This window comes from Tupaia chinensis, unplaced genomic scaffold (assembly GCF_000334495.1).
Source record: "Tupaia chinensis unplaced genomic scaffold, TupChi_1.0 Scaffold000270_1, whole genome shotgun sequence".
NCBI lineage: Eukaryota > Metazoa > Chordata > Mammalia > Scandentia > Tupaiidae > Tupaia > Tupaia belangeri.
In genome coordinates this window covers 4891704-4913059 of record NW_006159750.1, presented here as the reverse complement: position 1 = coordinate 4913059, position 21356 = coordinate 4891704, and the positions used below count along the sequence as shown (strand labels likewise).

At 38.6% G+C, this 21356-nt stretch overlaps 1 protein-coding gene across 4 annotated transcripts in view; it reads left to right on the top strand.

Moving 5' to 3' along the window:
* The window catches only part of WDR47 (WD repeat domain 47), a 64563-nt gene that overhangs the window by 33425 nt on the left and 9782 nt on the right, over positions 1-21356 (top strand). For 2 of the 4 annotated variants that reach the window (XM_006149511.2, XM_006149510.2), the window contains exons 7-13: positions 610-788; positions 6526-6783; positions 11124-11199; positions 12225-12382; positions 18431-18600; positions 19423-19593; positions 20274-20405. In XM_006149511.2, coding sequence (XP_006149573.1) covers positions 610-788; positions 6526-6783; positions 11124-11199; positions 12225-12382; positions 18431-18600; positions 19423-19593; positions 20274-20405 — 1144 coding nt within the window. Of the gene's footprint in view, positions 1-609; positions 789-6525; positions 6784-11123; positions 11200-12224; positions 12383-18430; positions 18601-19416; positions 19594-20273; positions 20406-21356 lie in introns of all 4 variants that reach the window. The other 2 variants (XM_006149509.2, XM_027772282.1) reach the window with 1 other exon arrangement.

Genomic DNA, 21356 nt, shown 5'->3' with positions numbered 1-21356 from the left:
CGCCCAGCATGAGTTTAAGCCACCGGGTCCGGGACTTGAAGTGCAGTCGACTACATGGGAGTCCAGCGACATAGCCATTATGCTTACTGCTGGTCCCTTAATTTTATTTTTTGGTCAGAGGGCATGTGCATTCACGAGAGAGAAAGAAAAAGAGAAAGCACCTCTCAGTGGGGCATGGTCATGCTGTAATACCTTCTCTTCCAGTTCTCCAACGTGCCAGGATTTGGGGCACACATGTACAAGCCACTAGGGCTGGGATTCAAACAGTGGTTAGCTGTGTAAACTCTGACTCCCTTAACCACTATGCCATGGTGCTGGTCCTGTGTGAGTTTTTATCTACATTTATATTCTCTATCAATATGAATTCATAACCTCTATAATTTGCATTTTTATTTGGAGTTAGTCAAGGTACCAGGTGACCATTCAATTTGATCAGTCCATTGCCAGGGAATAAAGCAAATTAATGTATTTCAGTATTAAGACTCATGGATACTATGGTATTTTTCAAAGATCAACTTATTAAGTATTTTTAACTGTTAAATATGGCTATTTTGCTCAGCACGAAGTCATAGTCTGTTCAAATATTTAATTTCTTTTACCATTTTTAAGCTTCGAGATTCAACAGAACAATTTCAAGAATATTACCGGCAAAGATTGCGCTATCAACAGCATTTAGAACAGAAGGAGCAGCAGCGGCAGATCTACCAACAGATGTTGCTGGAAGGAGGAGTGAATCAGGAGGATGGTCCTGATCAGCAGCAGAATCTTACTGAGCAATTCCTCAATAGGTTGGTCTTTTAGTCACTCTTTAAAATGTGAGGGATTAAGTCCAGCAGATGACGTGGTGGTTAAGGTGCTGTGGACTCATGTCTGACCATGGTTCAAGTCCCGGACCTGGTGGTTTGCTTTCTCATTTTCCCTCTCTGTCTCTTTCTCTCTCTGGTGAGTGCATGTGCCCTGTAGCAAATTAAATACTATAATAATAGTAATGATAAATAAAATAGATCATTCTTTTAAAAATGATCTATTTTATTAATTTATTTTAATTTTACCAGTCACTCACACACACACACACACACACACACACACACACACAGAAAGAGAGAGAGAGAGAGAAAGCCAGAAAGCAAGCCACCAGGTCCAGAACTTGAACCAAGGTTGACCATGTGTGAGTCTCCAGCATCTTAATCACGTTGCCAGCTGCTGGCCCCTAAAATAAATGATTCTTTAAAAACATAACATAAAATGTGGGACCAGTAGATGGTGTAATGGTTATATCGCTGAATTCCCACATGGGCAACCGCAGTCCAAGTCCCAGACCTGGTGGCTTCAAACTCATGCTGGGTGTGTGTATGTGCCCAGGATCCCAGGAGGAGAATGGAGGAGAAGGGGTTTGCAGCATGGCCATCCCTGCAAGGGATGATTTCTTGCTTTCTGTCCATCTCTCTGGCGAGAGCATGCATCCTATAGCAAAAAATAAAAAACTCTCCAAAAATAAAAATAAAAAATGAAATGTAAGGAATTACCTAAAAACTATTTAAAGTATGCAATAACTGCTACTAAAATTTGAAATATTTAGGCTTTTTTAGAAGTTTTTACATATTCTATGAGCAAGATTGGGAGGAAAAAATAAACAGAGACAGCACCCTGAACAGGGTCTCCACACTGCAACCCACCCCTAGCTTCAGCCAGCTTCTGATTAGGAGCATGCTGGTTTGTGGTGTACTGAGAAAAGTCTCTGGTTGTGAACCTGGAACTCTCCCATACTGATCAGCTTCACAGTGTTGTGTTTTATTACTGTGCTACTGTCTGGCTGCAGAAATTATAAAGCTTTTTATTTTTTTTAAGGTTTTTATTTAACTTTATTTATGTTTAGAATTTTGACAAGAGGGACCAGCAGTTAGTATAATGGCTTTGTCACTGGACTCCCTTGTAGTCGACCATGGTTTGAGTCACGGACCCCGTGACTTAAAGTCACGCCAGGCGCATGTGCGTGCGTGCCCAAGATCCCGAGAGGAGAATGGAGGAGAAGGGATTTCGGCGTGGCTATCCCCCCTGGGGGGGGATTTCTTGCTTTCTGTGTCTCTGTCCCTTTCTGTTTGTCTGGCGTGGACAGGCGAGCACATGCGCCCTATGGCAAAAACCTCTTCAAAAAATATATTTTTTTGACAAGAGAGGGACAGATAGAGAGAGGGAAAGTGAGAAAGTAAGAGAAATTGTAAAGCTTTTTAAGTGTTTCAAGTAATGTGGAGTTATATAATGTCTGAGTCATTGCATTCTGAGGGCCCCTCTAGCTCTGCCCATCCTCCTTCAGCTGGAGCAGGAGACTGCGATGATGCATTGTACAGGCTGGAGGCAGACTGTTAGGTGAATCCAGCTCTGTCCCGGGATAGGTGAGGACTTAAGGGCAGTAACTTATTTTCTTTTTGCCTGTTTCCTCATCTGCTTCACAAGGTTGCTGTGATGATTAAGTGAGTTAATTTAGGTAAAGTGCTCACAACAGTACCGGGCACATTATAAACACCATATTGTTAATTACTGTTTTTATCATGATTGTTTAAACCTACGTATTTCTTTGGATTCAGTGTATTAAAATGATTCTTTCTTATAATTTCTGCCCAAACAGTATGAACTGTATTGTTTTTTGTTTTTGTTTTTGTTTTTTTGAAGAGGTTTTTGCTGTAGGGCGCGTGCACTCGCCAGAAAGACAGAGACAGAAAGTGAGAAATCACCCCCCGGGGGGATGGCCACGCCACAATCCCTTCTCTGTTCTCCTCTTGGGATCTTGGGCACGCATGTACACGTGCCTGGCGTGAGTTTTAAGCCACCGGGTCCAGGATGCAAACTTCAGTCGACTACATGGGAGTCTAGCGACATAGCCATTACGCTAATTGCTGGTCCCTGAACTGTATTGTTTTTAATTATAAGAGGAATACATATGTGTGTGTTTAAAAATCAGTAAACCAGAATATATGTATTTAATTGAGAGTTATTGAAAACCAAGTGAGTTAATATATGTAAAAGTACCTAGAACAGTTCTTGGCATATAGGAAATGTGCTTTAAATGTTGGCTATCATCACCATTATGATTAGGCAGCTGCAGTGGTGACTGTCATTTTTTCACTTGGTTCAGTAATATTAAAAGTACTCTGCTTGGCAATAATGTCAAAAGTACTTTGTTTGGGAGCCAGCAGGTGGCATAATGGTTAAGGCAGTGGACTCCCACATGGTTAACTACCGTTTGAGTCCAGGAACTGGTAGCTTGAAACTCACACCAGGTGCACACGCATGTGTGTGTGTGTGTGTGTGTAGGAGATGGGATTGCAGCATGGCCATCCCCCTGGAGGTGATTTGTCACTTTCTCTATGTCTCTCTGGCAAGCGCACACACATACCCTATGGCAAAAATCTCTCATTAAAAAAAAAAAAAAAAGGACTCTGCTTGACATTATAAGCAGTTGTGCTAGTCCGAGTCTGAAATTGATCCTGTCTTCATACCTTCACACAGGGAGGGTTTATTTACTTATTGAAAGTTTCTTTCTTCTAGGAGAGAGAGAGACAGAGACAGACAGATGGTACCCCTCCCCCCCCCCATGCTGTGCTCTGCTTCCAGTCTCCTGGGCATGCACACACATGTGTCCAGCATGTTTGAGGAGATCTCAGAATATGAACTCAGGATCTTTCCTATGTGAGTCCAGCTGTGTTACCATTACCCCACTGCCTGGCCACCAGGAGGGTTTATGGTGTAATTTTGAAAGTCTAAGTAGAGCCCTGAACATCGAATTGAAGGATTCTTTTCTTTTCAGTCCATTTATTTATTTCCTTTGTGAGTGAGAGAGACAGCACCCCTAACAGCCTCAATGCTGTGATCCACCCCTGTCCTCAGCCTGCTCTGGATAGTGGGCACATGTCTGCCCTGCATGAACAGGGCAGTCTCGGCACAAACCCACACCTTCTTTTTTGGTTAGCCTTATAGAGCCTCACATCTCACCACTGTACCACCGTCCAGCAGCCCTGGCTATTGCCTTATAATCTCCAATCAAGTCAGTGGCTTGTCAGATTACCCTAATCTGAATTGCCACTTCTGAGATTTTGGGTGTCTTCTTCATATTCATAAACCATAAAGCTCATGGTTGCAGTTTGACTTTCTGACCAACTTATTTTTTGCTGAAGACAGATGCCTAGCAGTGAGCTAGAGGAAAAAAAGTGGCAAGGTCCTATGACTCCAGTAGTTGTAGGGATGTAGTCATCCCTCCATATCCATAGGAGATCGTTTCCAGGACTGCTGTGGTTACCAGATACCAAAATCTGAGGATGCGCATCTCCTTTTATAAAACAGTGTACTATTTGTGTTTAACCTATGAGCATCCTATAGTAGACTTTAAATCATCTCGAGAGTACTTAGAATACCTAATACAATGTAAATGTATAATTTGAAGTAGAGTTGTTATAGTGCATTTAGGGAATAGAGACAAGAAAAATAAGTCCGGACATTGTTCAGTATGGTTGCAGCCATTGTAGGTTAAACCACTTTAACCATTAGTCCACAGGCTGACCCTAGAGCATATTTATTTTTAAACAATTTTTCAGTTTTAGCGATTATCATTTTAAATGGAAGGTGAGTATGGAGATGCTGGACAGTGGCACAGTAGTAGAATGCAATGCTCTACAAGGTTGACGCATCTGGAAAAATTTGGGGTTTTTGTCCAGAGCTCTCCTTGAGTACACTAGGCACATGATTGCCCACCATCTGGGCCTAGCTGACAGCTGGGGATATATTGTAGTGTTAAGACCTTGTTGGAGGTGCTGTCTGCCCAAGAAAGAAAGAAACCTAAAGAAAAAAATTGGTAAGTGTATTATAAAAATCTCTAGGATACCCAGGTCTATAAATATGAATTAATGTTTATCAAGGTTTTATAAATTAGTTTCCTGTAAATTTTCTATTTTTCTCTTTTTTTTCTAAAATTATTGATTAAATTTTATTTATTCATTCATTTATTTTTAATTTGACAAAGGGAAACGCAGAGATGGAGAGAGAAAGAGGGGAAGTGAGAAAGCAAGCCGCCAGGTCCAGGACTTGAACCGTGGTCAGCCATGTGGGAGTGTCCAGCACCTTAACAACCATGCCACCTGCTGGTCCCTCTATTTTTCTCTTAACTTGTTTTATCTATTTTGTGTTACACCCTTTTAATATTTTATGTATTTAATTTTATAGAGACAAGTTCTTGCTGTGTTGCCTAGGCTGACCTTATACTGATAATCCTGTGTCAGCCTCCCTAGTAGCTGACATAACAAGGCATGCCATTGGGCTTGGCTAACATCTTTATTCCATCCTTTTTCCTAGGCTCAGTTTTATATATCTAAGCCTGATCAGGACTTTAAGGTACCTGACTAATATCAAAGACATTGAATAGAAATAGAAGTTTTGGATTAAAATATTGTTTTTCTCCTTAATGTTTTTTTTTCTTTTCTCTCAGTTAGTTCTTACAGCAAGTCATTGCTTCCAAAGTTAAATTTTGTTTCTTCATTCCAAGATGTATAGCTAGGAGGAGAGAAATAAGTCATGCTATGTAATAGATCTTACTGAGACAGATTAATTACATAGCATGATAGGATTTTTATTAATATCGTATCATTACTTCATACCTCTTGGTCTTTTCTTTTTATTAATAATTGGCATCAGTCATTGGTGCTTACTATTGGCATATTCTGCCCCTCTTTCATTCCCCTGAACTTGGAAAGAGTCAAAACAGTATACGAGCATTTTAAAAACCTCTTTATACTTAACTCACCATTTTCTAAATTTATTTGACCTCAGGCTTTTTTTTTTTTTTAATGGGGAGCATTAATGTTTCAGGATTAATGGTTCACAGGATACAATTTGGAAACTGTTGCCTAGTTAATTTTTTTTTTTGGCCACAGGGTACATATGTATGTCCCAGAGAGATAAAAAGCAAGCATCCCCTCCTCCCATTTTCTTCCATTTCTCCATCCTGTTAGGATTCTTGGTACACATGCACATTCCCCAGTGTAGTTCAAGTCACTAGAGCTGAGATTTGAACCATGGTTGGTCATGTGGGATCTGACTCCCGGCGCGTGCGGCTGAACCTCTCTGCTCTACAGAGGAACAAACAGATTTTTCTTTTTATGATAAAAGGTGCTTTAAAATGTCTGTGGAATCCCTTAAGCCTATGCCTTTTAGTGTCATACATACCATGAGAAAGTTTGGATTTTTTCTTTTGGTATCTTGGTTATGTCTTAAGTTGGTGATGGTAATTTTTAATTAATTAATTTATTTATTTAGAGACTGGGTCATGCTATGTTGCTCTAGCTGGCCTTGACCTTTCAATCCTTCTGCCTCAGCCGTTCAAATAGCTGGGATTACAGGTGTAATTTTAAACACTAAATTTGCCATAAATTATATGTTGTATTTGCTGATATTTATCTTTTCAAATTCTTAATTATCTTTGCATTAACAGTATAATTAAATTTTTATTTATTATATTTGCATTGTTTAATTCCACAGGTCCATTCAAAAGCTTGGTGAATTAAATATTGGAATGGATAGCCTTGGTAATGAAGTGTCAGCACTCAACCAGCAATGTAACGGTAGCAAAAGCAATGGATCTAATAATTCTTCCATGACTAGTTTTGCTACACCACCCCAAGACTCTAGTCAGAGATCAGCACATGATACATCAACTGTTCACACAAGTACCCCTCGTAACCCTGGAACAACAAATCACATACCTTTTCTTGAGGAGTCACCTTGTGGAAGCCAAATGTAAGTGTTTGATTTTGTGAAACCTGGAAATACTGACTTCTCTATGAGTTAATAGAAATTTAGAAAGTTGAGCTTTTCTTTGGAATTCTACAGACAAGTTCTTGGGGGAAAAATCGTTTTTGGAGCTCAGTAACTACTCAATTTTTTTTTCTCTAATTGGTCATTTATCTATATTCTCTTCTGTAAACTTGTAATCCTCTTTATAATTTTTTCTCCTATTTTTCTTCTTGCTTCCTCATTTCTATTGAGACGATTCTTTTATTTATTTTTTTAAATAAACCAGTTTACTCAGAGAACCTACAGTTTATCTTCTCTGATTTTCTTTATTTTGCCATTGGTATCTTTCTGCAAATAATTATAAAACTCACAGATTTTCAGGGCACAGGAATATGTTTTATAACATGGGGTGATTGCAGCAAGACAGTGTTGGGAACTATAGCAATCACAGCAGCTGAAGACTCTGCATATTTATGTTTTCACTAGTCAGAACATTTTTATCTTGCTATCATTAGTAAACAAGTGTTAATTTATGCAATGGGAATAGTTGAACATTTTCTTCCTCTATTCTTAACATTAAACACTTTTCAGGGTGGTTCATTTAAAATGCATAACTCGCTTTTTGCATTAGGATGCTTATAGAAAGTAGCCTTATAAATAATTAGTACTAAAAAAACTCTAGTTTGGGGACCAGCAGATGGCATAGTGGTTACATCACTGGACTCCCACATGGCCAACTGTTTTGTTCAAGTCCTGGATCTGGTGACTTGAAACCTATGCCAGGCACATGTGCGTGTGTGCTAAATATCCTGGGAGAAAAATGAAGGAAAGGAAATTGCATTGTGGCCATCCCTCCTGAGAGGAGATTTCTTACTTTCTCTCTGACTGTATCTGTCTCTCTGTCTGGTGATTGATTGCACGTGCCCTAAGGCAAAAATCTCTACAAAGAAACTTCTAGTTTACCTCAGCGCATATTTTTATCTGGTATTTGTTTCTTCATTACAGTTCATGTACTACATGTTCTGAGTACTTCCCAAACTAGAGCTCAAATTTTTAAATTTTTCTTTTTTTTTTTTAGAGAGAAATATTTTCCTAAAAGGGCATATTTTTCTGCGAGAGAGACAGAGAGAGACAGAGAGAGACAGAGAGCTTGAAACCACCCTTCAGGGGAGATGGCCACCTTCTAGTCCCTTCTCCTCCATTCTCCTCTTGGGATTTTGGGCACACACGCACACACACCTGGTGTGAGTTTTAAGATACTGGGTCTGGACTCGAACAGTAGTCAACTATGTAGGAGTCCAGTGACATAACCATTATGCCGTAAGCTGGTCCCTAAATTTAATTTTTATTTTTTCAGTGTCATACATGATTTTAAAAGACAAATATTACTTCTAGGCTTAAAATAAAGCAAAATCCCCTGGCTTACACATCTTTGTCCATAATTTCTATTTTCTGTAGGCTGCCATTTTCAACCCATTTAGCTGTTTCTTTTGGTATGTATTTTCACATTTCTTAATAATATGCTTCTATTACTATTTTTATTATCCATTGATTCCTTAGTGTACTTCTCACCCGCTACACATCAACTTTGTTTACCCTTCTTTCCAATATATATCAATTTTTGTTTAAATCAGTATTCAGTGTTGACATTATCATGGCCATATAAATGTTATTCATAACTGAGTCAAGTAGTGTAATATGATTACATTTTTTCCCATACAACTTCTTGTTTTTCCTGGGGACAGTAATTGTCTAAATTTGGTGTATGTGGTGTGTGCATGCATGTTTTTAGTTTTCTTAGTGTCCGTCACTAAACTGTCTGCAATGCTTTGGTAGAACTATAATAGAACTTCTATCATAGAACTTCTCTGATTATTTTAAATTATTAGGTAATTTCTCTATTCTACTTTCCTTTTTCCTTTGGGAAACATCCCTCAGGATCCTCCCTTTGTCACTTTGGTACTCATTGCTTCTAGGCCATTTTTATACAGGTCAATAGACTCCTGAGACTTCCCTCACCAACTTTCGGGGATTTCTTCAGCCTCTTTGCTGTATTGGTTGTCCTCTTTTCAGGATCTCATATAGTTTCCTGGAAAGGAGCATATCAGAGGCTTCTGAGGTCTCATATTCCTAAAAATGTGTTTACTGCATTTCACTCTTGATTTGTTAGTATAGTGGGTATAGATTTCTGGGATGGAAATCATTCCTGAGTATTTCAAAGGTATTGCTACATGATCTTCCAATTTCAGTGTTCTTATTAAAAGGTCTGGTGCCATTTTTATTCCTGATATTTTGTATGAGGCCTGTTACTTTTTCCAGTCTGGAATGTTTTAGATTCTCCTCTTCCCTAATCTTCTGAAACTTCATGATGATATACTTTAATAATGGGTATATTTTCCCTCAGTCTGTGAGGCACTTCATGAGCCCTTTTAAACTGGAAACTTAAGTCCTGAGAAATTGAAAAATGACTTGTTTAGCAGTTTCTTCATTATCATTTTTGTGGGTTTTTTTTTCTTCTTTTTAAGAATTATTTATTGGCGGGACTAGCAGTTAGCATAATGGCTATGTTGCTGGACTCCCACATAGTCAACCGCGGTTTGAGTCCCGGACCCAGCGGCTTAAACTCACGCCGGTCGCGTGTGCGTGCGTGCCCAAGATCCCGAGAGGAGAATGGAGGAGAAGGGATTGCGGAATGGCCATCCCCCCTGGGGGATGATTTCTCGCTTTCTGTCTCTCTGTCTCTCTCTGTCTGGCGAGTGCACGTGCCCTATAGCAAAAACCTCTCAAAAGAAAAAAAGAATTATTTATTGGGGTACTGGCAGGTGGCTCAGTGGTTAAAGTGCTGGACTCCCACATGGTTGACCACAATTTGAGTCCCAGACCTGGTGTCTTGCTTTCTCACTTTCCCTTTCTCTCTCTCTCTCTCTGGTCAAATTAAAAAAAATAATGATTAATAATAATAACATACAGTAAAATAAATAATTCTTAAAAAAAGAGGTGGCATGGTAGTTAAGGTGCCGGACACTCCCACATGGACACTCCCACCCAGGTTCGAGTCCTGGACCTGGTGGCTTGCTTTCTCACTTTCTCACTCTCTTTCTGTATCTCTCTCTGGTCAAATTAAAATAAATGTATGAATAAATAAAATTAATAAATCTCAAAAAAAAAAAAAAAAAAAAAACAAAGAGAATTATTTACTGGAACCAGAAGAGGGCATAGTGGTTATGATGCTGGACTCCCACATGGTTGACCAGGGTTTGAGTCCTGAACTTGGTGACTTGAAACTCATATTAGGTGCATGTGTGTGCATGTCCAAGATCCCAGGAAGAGAATAGAGGAGAAGGGATAGTGGTGATCATTCCCCCAGGGGATGATTTCTCACTTTCCCTCTCATTGTGTCTGTATGTCTCTTTTGGCAAGCACATGCATCCTAAGGCAAAAACCTCTTAAAAATTATTTATTTCTTTTTATTATTTTTGAAATTTGATATAGGGCATGTGTACTCAATAAGAAAAGCAGAGAGAGAGAGAGAAATCATTCCCCAAGGGGGATGGCCATGCTACAGTCTCTTCTTTTCTATTCTCTTCTTGGGATTTTGGATGTGATTTTTATGCTTCAGGACTCAAACTATGGTTGGCTATGTGGGAATCCAGCACCTTAACTACCACACCATCTGCTGGCCCAAACTCTCTAAAGATTTAAATGATATTTTTGTTACTTTCGTTCCCTGAATTACCTTTCTTCTTCTGAGTTCCTTTTTCTGTTTGTTTTAAGTCTCTGACTTTGATTTAGCAGGCCTTCTTTAAAGATATGGAGATCTTTCACTGTCTGAAGAAGGTTAGACATTTAAAAAGTTGATTGGAAGGAAGGACTACATATGTAGGTAACTGTATCTGTTAGCCTCACAGAAAAGTGATAGAGTGGAAACATTGTTTTATTAAGGGATCAACTGCCAGTTTCTATTATTTTTTTTTTTTTTTTTTTTCCTTTTTCTTGTTTGGGAAAGTTTTCATAAAGAGCAGTCTCCAGGTTCATGCTTGGAGTAGGTTTAAAGTATGGCAAACAGGATTAATTCTGGAACTAAGCAGGGGAATGGTACTTGACATCTTACTGTAAAATATAGACTTTTGACTTAATCTTTTTTCCAGAATGGCTTTTCACTCTCTTTAGAACTATTCCTGATGTCACTGAACCCAGAATCTCTTATAAGTATTTCCAAGAGAATAACATTGACTGAGGCCAGTGAGGGTAATTTGTAAAAAAGAAAAATTAAATTGAAAAGATAAATTTAGTTTTTGTTTTGCTATCTAGAGTAAACTATATTTGAATTTTTTGTCTCATAGCTCATCAGAACATTCTGTCATTAAGCCACCTCTTGGAGAGTCTCCAGGGAATCTGTCAAGATCAAGAGGAGAAGAGGTAATACTTTGAGGAAGGAAATTTTGCGAAGTAATTCTCGATTCAAGAAAGAACCATTTTTAGAAATAGTCGTTATTGTTAATGCTGTTGTAAAATAGTTGAGTCTGTTGACAACACTAAGTCAAGAAGTCCAATTCCAAGTCCAGTCATTCCTAGTTAAGGTAACATGGCATTTTCCAGTGTGACCAATAGGGGGACTCACTAAAACCTTTATACAGAACTGCTTCAGCTTGCCTCTTCAAAAGAGAACTGTGGACAGATAGGATGATGGTTGATAACAAAAACAAAACTCATGTTATTAATAAATGTTCTGATTAATGTCATTATACATTTAAAAATACTTTATAATTCAGTTTGAAATACTGAAATACAGTTGTGTTGCTTAACAATGAAGACATGCTTTCGGAAATGTGTTAGATGATTTCAGTTTGTGTCACGTCAGAATATACTTACCCAAACCTAGATGGTGTAGCCTGCTGTGCACCTGAGCTGTATGGTGTAGCCTGTGTGTCTAGCCTGTCTATGGGATAACAGTTGTACATGTGGTTCCATCATTAATTGAAAAGTCATTTTTTGGCACATGATGGTATTCATTGCTGGAGATAATAATAAACTTTATTTTTTTAATCGTTAATGGATTAAATAGTAGTCCTTTTTACCTCCATAGTTTTAGAAACAAATAACACTTTGTTGTTTTTGTTGAGAATTTCAGTGTATGTGAGGTATATTTTCCCCTTGACATTTCAAGAGAACTTTACATAGGAATGCATATTTATTCTTATATTTTAATCACTGAAGAAAAACTTGCATGTTTATGAACTATCAGAACTTCAGTTTAGCAATGAGTAGCAAGAAAAATTAGAGTTAATTTGGATTTGCAACTTAAAAGAATATGATTATAGGTAGAAAACATAAAGAAATCAAACAGCAGTAATATAATTCAGATTAATTTAAGATGAGAGAAAGGTAAATTCTTTCAAATTCATTTTTACATGGGTTAACTTTCATATTTATTCTTTCAATAGGATGACAAATCGAAAAAACAGTTTGTTTGCATTAATACCCTAGAAGACACACAAGCTGTTAGAGCAGTGGCTTTTCATCCAAGTGGTGGTTTATATGCTGTTGGTTCAAATTCGAAAACTCTCAGAGTGTGTGCCTATCCAGAAGTAATTGATCCGAGGTAAGGAGGGATGGTTTGCACTGCCATTCTTGCCTAAGTTTTTAATGTAGCTACATTGGACCTTTTTTAGAATTTCTGTTTAGTACTGTTTCAACTTGTATTCCTTTCCTTTTATTAAGCTTTACTTTAGTTTTTATTTTCAATATTTTGACAATATACTTAAGTCATTGATTAACTTTATAATTTTATTTATAAATGTTTTTGATTGATTGTTATAGTCTTCCTTGTTTTGACAGATTTTGTATTTTGCTTTTTTATACAAAAAGTCCATATAGTTCAATTAAATTATGTAAGATAGGGTCAGCAGGTGGTGTGGAGGTTAAAGCACTGACTCTCACAGGGTTGGCTCTGTGGTTCAAGTCCTGGGCCTGGTGGCTTGAAAATCACACTGAGGGTGTGTATGTGTGTCTGTGTGTGCATACTCAAAATCCTGAGAAGAGACTACAGGAGAAGGGATTGCAGCATGGCCATACCCCTGGGGGAATGATTTCTCACTTTCTCTCTCTCTCTCTCTCTGTGTCTCTGGCATGTGCCCTATATCAAAATTAAATTAAATTAAATTAGAAACAAATTTTTAAAAACTAAAAGAAATATAACTTTAAGAAAATTACATAAGATAAAGACAAAATAGTGCTAGTTATAGATTTTGAGAAATATACAGAATTTTATAATAGCTTCAGAGACGTGTAAGTTGGACTACATGTAATTATTGGTATTTAACCACTTAAAACCCACAAAAATTAAAATTTTATGTGATCAGCAGAGCAGTGGTTTTGCCCTCTTGTTTTAACATATGAAATTTGAAAATAAGATACATATCTTTAAAGACATATGCCATTTAGAATGGACCATACAACCTTACCTATCAGGTGTAAGCCTAATTCTTTAAAGTTATTACGTGGCTTAGATGTAACCTCACAGGATTTGCGCTCTTTATCCTTTGGCTAGGTACTATTTGTCAGTTTATTTGTTACAGTTTTTACTACCAGGCACTGTGGCATAGTAGTGATGCAAGTACCCTCCAAGGCTGGAAACTGTATGACTGACCGCAGATTCAGACCCTTGGGTGGGCTTGAATACTCTGGTGCCCAGGGTCCTAAAGAGCTGAAGGGCACCAGGAATCCTGGTGTGATGAGACCCTGTTGAGAGTACTTCTCTCACTCACTCTCTCTCATTCTCTCTATCTTTTTGTGTCTTTCTTGTATGCACATGCATGCAAGATAGTAAAAATAGTTTCTTTACTTAGAGTAAGCCAGCATGACAAAGTTCATGAGCTGTTTGGCAGATTTTGTGATTAGGGAATAAGTGCCACAAATGAAGTAATTTTTATACTATTGTAGTAGGCAAAAACACTCAAGCAAAACAAGCTATAAACCTTTAAAAGTTTTAATGATAAAAAGTACTACATGTCATAGCATGTTTTAGACATTAAACAATTTTTTATTCATGATAGAGCACGTATGCATGCGTGTGAGAGAGAGAAAAATAGAGGGGTGTGGTTGTGGCGTGATCTGCTTTCCTCTTTGGTACTTGTGCACATGCCAGGCATGTTTTGGGTCAGATGAGATCCAGAACACAGTCACCATGTGGGATCCGGCTTTTCTTGGGCAGTACATTACTGCACCATGAAGTTGGCCTTTTTTTTAAATGCCAGCAGGCTTATGTGTGTGTGCATGAGAGAAGGGGGGAGAGAGAGAGAGAGAAAGAGAGGAAGAAAGTAAGAAAGTATGCACCCTCTACCCCACCCCCAGTGGGTCCTGGCAATCCTGTAATCCTTTTCCTCTTGTTCTGTACCCTGTCGGAGTTCTGGCCATGCCTAGGCATGCCCAGTATGCTTTTGAGTTACTGTAACTGGATTCACACCCTGGTTAGTCATATGGGAATTCAGGTTCCTCTTTGTAGTGCTTAACCACTGTTCTATGGGGCTGGCCCTATTTTGGACATTTTTTACAGCTCTTAAGACTTTTTTATTGTAGCCTTAGTTTGGGCAACTGAGGGATTTTTTTTTTCCATTTATTTATTTTTGGGCATTTCTGTGTTTGAAACTGATAATTTTGGCTTTTGGACTGGGGTAGCATTTAAAGACTGAGAAAGGGAAAAATAGGGCCTATGTTTGATGATATAATTTATTGGTGCTCATTGTATCAATTAAGTAGAAATACATGAGTGAGGATTGGCAGAATTCCAGATCAGGGAGTGTAAAATAGTAATAACTATGAAGGCAGAGCCAAAGACTTGTATATTTAGGGTTAGCCTGATCTTAACTGTTTATCATCTTTCATATTTCTTATCCTGGCACAAATGTTTCATAGACTATGAAGAAATTGACTTTTAGAAAAATAAATGTATTAGGCCAGCAGCTGGTGTGGAGATTAAGGCAACCGAATCCTACATGGCAACTATGCAGTTGGAGTCCCAGACCAGTGGCTTGAAAAACCCCAGCACACATGCATGCATGCTCAAAGTCCTGAGAGGAGAGTGCAAGAGAAGGGATTGTGGTGTGGCTGTTCCCCAGGGGGGTGCTTTCTCATCTTCCTCCAGTGAGCGAACGCCTTATAGCAAAAGAAACAAAACTTAGCAAATATATCTTGAGCTCCAATGTGCTAGGTACTATGTTAGGTTTTAGGGATAGTTGTACATAAAACAAACATGTTTTTTGACGTTATTGAACTCCTGGTTTAGGAGGGAAGATAAGCATACAAATAAATATGAATAAATATAATTATGTATTAGATGTTATGAAGAAAAATCACAAGGTACTGTAAGGGAGTAAAATGGAGCTAGGGTGAGATGAAGACTGGTGAGACAAAAAAGCCTCTTTAGGGAGACATTAAAGCTGAAGCCTGAGGAAGAGTAGGTCATAGCTATGTAAAGAGAAGTGGAAAAAAGAGGAGCAGAGTGGGAACGAGTGAAAAAGCTTGGCTTTGGAGGAGCTGAAATAAATGCAGATTGCTTGGAGTGCGAAAAGGCCACAGAAATAGACACGAACTAAATCATGCAGAGCTTTCTAGCCGTTTTGGATTTTATCTGAGCGTGGCGTGAAGCTGCTCAAAGTGAGCAGAGTAAGTGCTGTGATCTAAGTCTATTTTAGGACAATCACTCTGGGTGTGGATTGGATGGCAATAAGAATAGATGATAGAGGGGCCAGCAGTTGGTGTAGTGGTGAAGGTGCTGGACGACCTTGGTTCAAGTCCCAGACCTGATGGCTAGCTTTCTCACTTTTCCTCTAACTCTCCCCCTGACTCTGGGGAATGTACATGCCAATAGCAAATTAAAATGATAGTAATAATAATAAATTAAATAATTATTTTAAAAATAATAGATGCTGGGAGAGAGGTAAGAGGTGTTGTAGTTGATGGCTTGTGTGAAGGCAGTGAAGATGGAGAAAAAAATGGATTTGAGGTAAAAATCCATTTAGAGAAAGAATCTGTGAAACTGAATTGACTGTGCAGCTGAAGAGAATCTTTTGATCTATTCTCTAGATTAATATCAAATACTTTTTAGGTACTGTTAGTCTATTTTTTTTTTTTTTGGAGAGGTTCTCGCTATAGGGCGTGTGTGCTCGCTGGTACTATTAGTCTTTATCATTTTTTTCTTTTTTCTTCTTTATTTTCCATAGGGCATGTGCGCTTGCCAGAGAGAGAACTAGAGAAAATGGGCCATGGTCATGCTGCAATCCCTTCTCCTCTATTTCTTCACCCTGCTGAGATTTGGGGCACACACACACACATGTGCCAAACATGTCACTGTGACCAGAATTTGAACCATGATGTTGGCCATGTGGAATCCAGGTTCTTTAACCACAGAGCCAGCCCCCCAAAAGTTTTCTTAATTATTCTTTTTTTTTTAAAAGAGATTTTTACTGTAGGGCACGTGAGCTCACCAGAGAGAGAAACAGTGAGAAATCACCCCCGGGGGGGATGGCCAAACTGCAATCCCTTCTTCATTCTCCTCTTGGAATTTTGGTCATGCATGCACATGTGCCTGGCATGGGTTTTTGCCATTGGGCGGGCACCACCATGCCCAACCCAGTGTGAGTTTTAAGCCACTGGGTCCAGGATTTGAACCACAGTTGACCACGTGGGAGTCCAGGGATGTAACCATTACGCCATTTGCTAGTCTCCCATATTTTCTTAATTATGAAAATTCTCAAACATCCAAACATAGAAACTAGTATACTGAAATGGCAATAGTTGCAAGGATTTTCTTTCACAATTATGTAGTCATCCATTTTTGAGAAAGTGTTTTAAAAGTAAATCTTAGATATCCTTTTATCCTTCAGAATGAATCTCTAGAAATACATGCATTTTCTTTATTTATTTTAAGAGACATTTTTGTTTTTGTTTTTGTTTTTTTTTGGTTATAGGGTGTATGCGCTCACCAGAGAGAAAGGGAGACAGAAAGCAAGAAATCACCCCTCGAGGGGATGGCCACATCACAGTCTCTTCTCCTCCAGTCTCCTCCTGGGATTTTGGGCATACATACATATGTATCCAGGTGTTTCAAGCCACCGGGTTCTGGACTCGAACTATGCTCAACTCTATGGGAGTCCAGCGATGTAACCATTACACCATTTGCTGGTTCCAATACATGCATTTTCTTTCTTTCTTTCTTTTTTTTGAGAGGCTTTTGCTGTAGGGCGTGTGCGCTCACCAGAAAGAGAGAGAGAGAGACAGAAAACGAGAAATTACCCCCCAGGGAGGAAGGCCACGCCACAATCCCTTCTTCTCCATTCTCCTCTCAGGATCTTGGGCACACACGCACACACGCACACGCGCCCAGTGTGAGTTTAAGCCACTGGGTCCAGGACTCAAACTGCGGTCAACTACATGGGAGTCCAGTGACATAGCCATTACACCAACTGCTGGTCTCCGTGCATTTTCTTACATAAACTTGATTTTTTTCATTATGTCTAGTAAAAAAAATCTTAAATAACATGTTAGTCTGCTTTTTGAAATACACAATAGGATGTGATTAGTCCACTAAACCACTGTTTGCCATTAAAGGCTTTTGAGGACCATGACATTTAGGACCCTTTACAGTCGAGCTTTGTGGCACCTCACTCTCCACATCCTTCCACTCAAGTTTCTGAATATCCTATTTATCACCACAAGCTCGATTCTTTCCCATGCTGCATGCTCAACCAGTAGTCTCCCTAGTATATTTTATCTTCACTGAAGCTCTTTTTCTGCCCTCATCTTTTTTGGTAAAAATTCTCCTTAGCCTTTTTTTTTTTTTTTTTTTTTTCTTTACCCCAAATCCCAGAGGGCATGTGAGCTAGCCAGAGAGCCAGAGAGACACAGGTTGGGGAGTTGTAAGTGAGGGAGTGAAAAACGCATTTGCAATGGGGCATGGTCACACGCAATTCTTTCTCCTCCATTTCTACATCCTGTTGGAATTTTGGGCACAAATACAGAAGCACCTGCTATGTTATAATATACTGCCGGGGGTGGGATTTGGACCATGGTCGGCCATTTGGGATATGACGCTCTTTATTAGGTTATAGGACTGGCCCCAGATTATCTGTCAAGGCCCAGTACTTTATACTAGACCATAGCAACTTATCCCTGCCTTACTATGTACGGGTAGTTAGGATATCTGCCCCTGCCAGATTTTAAACTCAGAGACTTTGCCTCCTCCTTTTTAAAATCTGTTTCACACATCTCCCAAACCCCAGTCATATTGTTCATATTATATGTTCAGTAAATGTTTGTTGAATATCATAAAATTTGGAAACATCATTTGATTTCTTTCACTCCTTTTTGTTTCTGAGCTTAAAATCCACAGAAATTATTATATTTTTAAATAGTTATATATTCTGTTCCTTATGTAATCTGAAATGAAAATGATATTTGTGTGATAATGGTGTATAATTTTACTTTTTTTATTTTAAATATGCTTTATGTTTTTTCTTCTGTTTTGGAGACTGCTAATAACAGTTCACTAGCCTTTTCCTCCCTCCTCAAGCATCACCATAACATAGAGCCTCATATTAACTAATTTTAGCAAGCAAGAAATTGAAATGTCTTTCTTAATTTTTCTTTTCAGTGCACATGACACTCCTAAGCAGCCAGTGGTACGTTTTAAAAGGAATAAACATCATAAAGGTTCCATATACTGTGTGGCCTGGAGTCCTTGTGGACAGTTATTAGCAACAGGATCAAATGACAAATACGTCAAAGTGCTGCCCTTCAATGCAGAGACTTGTAATGCAACAGGTAGGGCCCGAGTATGTAAACTGTAGCTAGCTAACAGTGCGTACTTCCCATTTCATATCTCTGTATTGTCTTTAATGAAGCATAACAACATACTGTCATCTTTTTTTTTTCTTTTTGTAGAGGATTTTTGCTATAGAGCGCATGCGCTCACTGGAGAGACAGAGAGAAACAGACAGAAAGTGAGGAATCACTCGCCCTGAAGGGATAGCCACACCGCAGTCCTTTCTCCTCCATTCTCCTCTCGGGATTTTGGGCACACATGCACATGCGCCCAGTGTGAGTTTTAAGCTGCCGGGTCCAGGACTTAAACCATGGTTGACTATGTGGGAGTCCAGCGACAGAACCATTATGCCATCTGCTGATCCCTGTACTGTCATCTTAAAGAACTGTTTTTTATATTCTCATTGTTTAGTTACATTCATAAGGTGTTATTTTGTTTTTTAGTACATTTTTACAAATGGCCAGGTAGTATCTGAGTTTTAGAAAATTATAATCAGAAAAATAACTTTTAAATAGCTACTAGAATTGTATTGATGGATATTTTCTAGAAAGTATCTTCTTTTTCTTTCTCTGTGGGATAAAAGAGAAAAAGATAACTATATAACTTTATTGTAGAGATGGTAATAACTGAATCAGCTTTATTTCTTGATATTCTTTGCTCAGTAATATGAAATGGATTAAGTTATCAATTCCTAAATGAAACAGTAAATCATTCTACAACACCATTATTCTTGGCCAGTTTTGAGGCAGTTTAGCAATCTCAAATAATCACAGTAAGTTGAGCAGCATCTTTTTTTTTTCAAATTCTCATTGCTGTTTCAGGACCAGATCTGGAATTTAGTATGCATGATGGGACAATTAGAGACTTGGCATTTATGGAAGGCCCAGAAAGTGGTGGAGCCATTCTAATAAGTGCTGGAGCAGGCGACTGTAACATTTATACCACAGATTGTCAAAGAGGACAGGGCCTCCACGCTTTGAGTGGACATACTGGTATGTAACTTCTGTCTCAAGTGTTACTTTTCCTGTTATTCATCTTATGCTTTCTTCCCTCTCTCTGCATTTTTATCAGAGGAGTATATTTCATCAAAATGGATCTTTTCTAGGCAAATTTTTATTTAAAAAATTTAAACTGTGAACTTTGGATAACAACACAGTATAACTAATGTTGATACTTTCATTTTGCTATGTCACACATGTAATTCCTTAATTCTCATAATGACCTTATGAGGTAGGAGGCTTATCCTCATATTATGCATGAATAAAGTGAGGCTCAGTGTCATTGGGCTAGTAAGTAGCAGAACAAAGAAATATACCCCCAGGTCTGTCTCCTCCAAAGCTAACTCCATCATCCTGTGCTTCTTCCATGGAAAAGATGTCATAATTTCAAATGATAACACTTTTTAAGTACTAATTATGATGTCCTGAAATACTGAAAGAGCCTTCTGTACTAATAGAGTCACCAAACAAAGACTGAGTTTGTCAGTTTGGTTTTGATGTTATGCATTTTACTGCCTTTTTTTTTGGTCAACCTATTTAATCTGTGTAGAAAATCTCTAGTATGTAGTGTGTTTAACTAGATCATCACTTGCTTAGTAAGGAATATTTATCTTTGAATATGTTATAAAATAGCACTCTCCTACAGTAATAACTGAGTATATGACCTGTCATAGGGCATATTTTAGCACTTTATACCTGGAGTGGCTGGATGATTGCATCAGGCTCCCAAGATAAGACTGTTAGATTCTGGGATCTTCGAGTACCAAGCTGCGTTCGTGTTGTTGGCACAACATTCCATGGAACTGGTAGGTTCTTCTTTAACTTAAATGAATATCCGAGAAAGGAACTTTATAACTTACACTTGCCTACTTCCTCCTCCCCGTAATACAGAAGACTAGAAATATTGCTGAATAATAAATTCTCAGTTTTAAAAAATTACTTTCACTTCTTTCAGAGTGATTTTATTCACTTTATTATTTGTAAAAATAATATTCAACTTAGGAAATCAAGGTCCAGAGAGATTAAATGTCAAGTCCAAAATTATTTTGTTAGCAGGGCTGTTTCATTGATAGAACTCAGACCTTTAAAAACACTTTTTTGTCACCCCCAATTTGCTAAAGAACATCTATACTGGCTGGAGAGAAAGAAGGGGAGAAAATGAAAAAGCCCCCCATGGAGGTTGACCAGACTGCCACCCCTTCGTCATTTATCCTTTCAAGACTTTTTTCAGGCATTTGCATGTGCCCAGGTTTCCAAGCCTCTGGTTCCAGGAATTGAACTGCACACACAGCCATGTGGGATCCTGCTGCCTTATCCACCATGCCACTGGCTGGCCACTTTTCTTTTCTTTCAAGGTTTAAAGCATGGGCTGCTGCTTTTTTCTTTTTCTTTTAAGAGTATGCTGTAGGGCACATGCACTTACCAGAGAGAGAGAGAGAGAGAGAGAGAAAGAGAGAGAGAAAGAGAGAGAATGAGAGAGAGAGAATGAGAAATCACCCCTCAAGGGGAATGGCCATCCCACAGTCCCTTCTCTACTCTTCTTTTGGGAGTTTGGGCTTATATGCACGTGTGCCCATCACGATTCTTTAGCCGCCGGGTCCAGGACTTGAACTGCAAAGCTGGCCATGTAAGATCCAGCACCTTAACCTCCATGTTACCTGCTTGCCCCAGGCTGGCCTCTTTAACATTTTTTAAAATGCATACACATGGCAAAAATGGGAATTAGTAAGAATATACTGTTTTCTTTCTACTCCTAT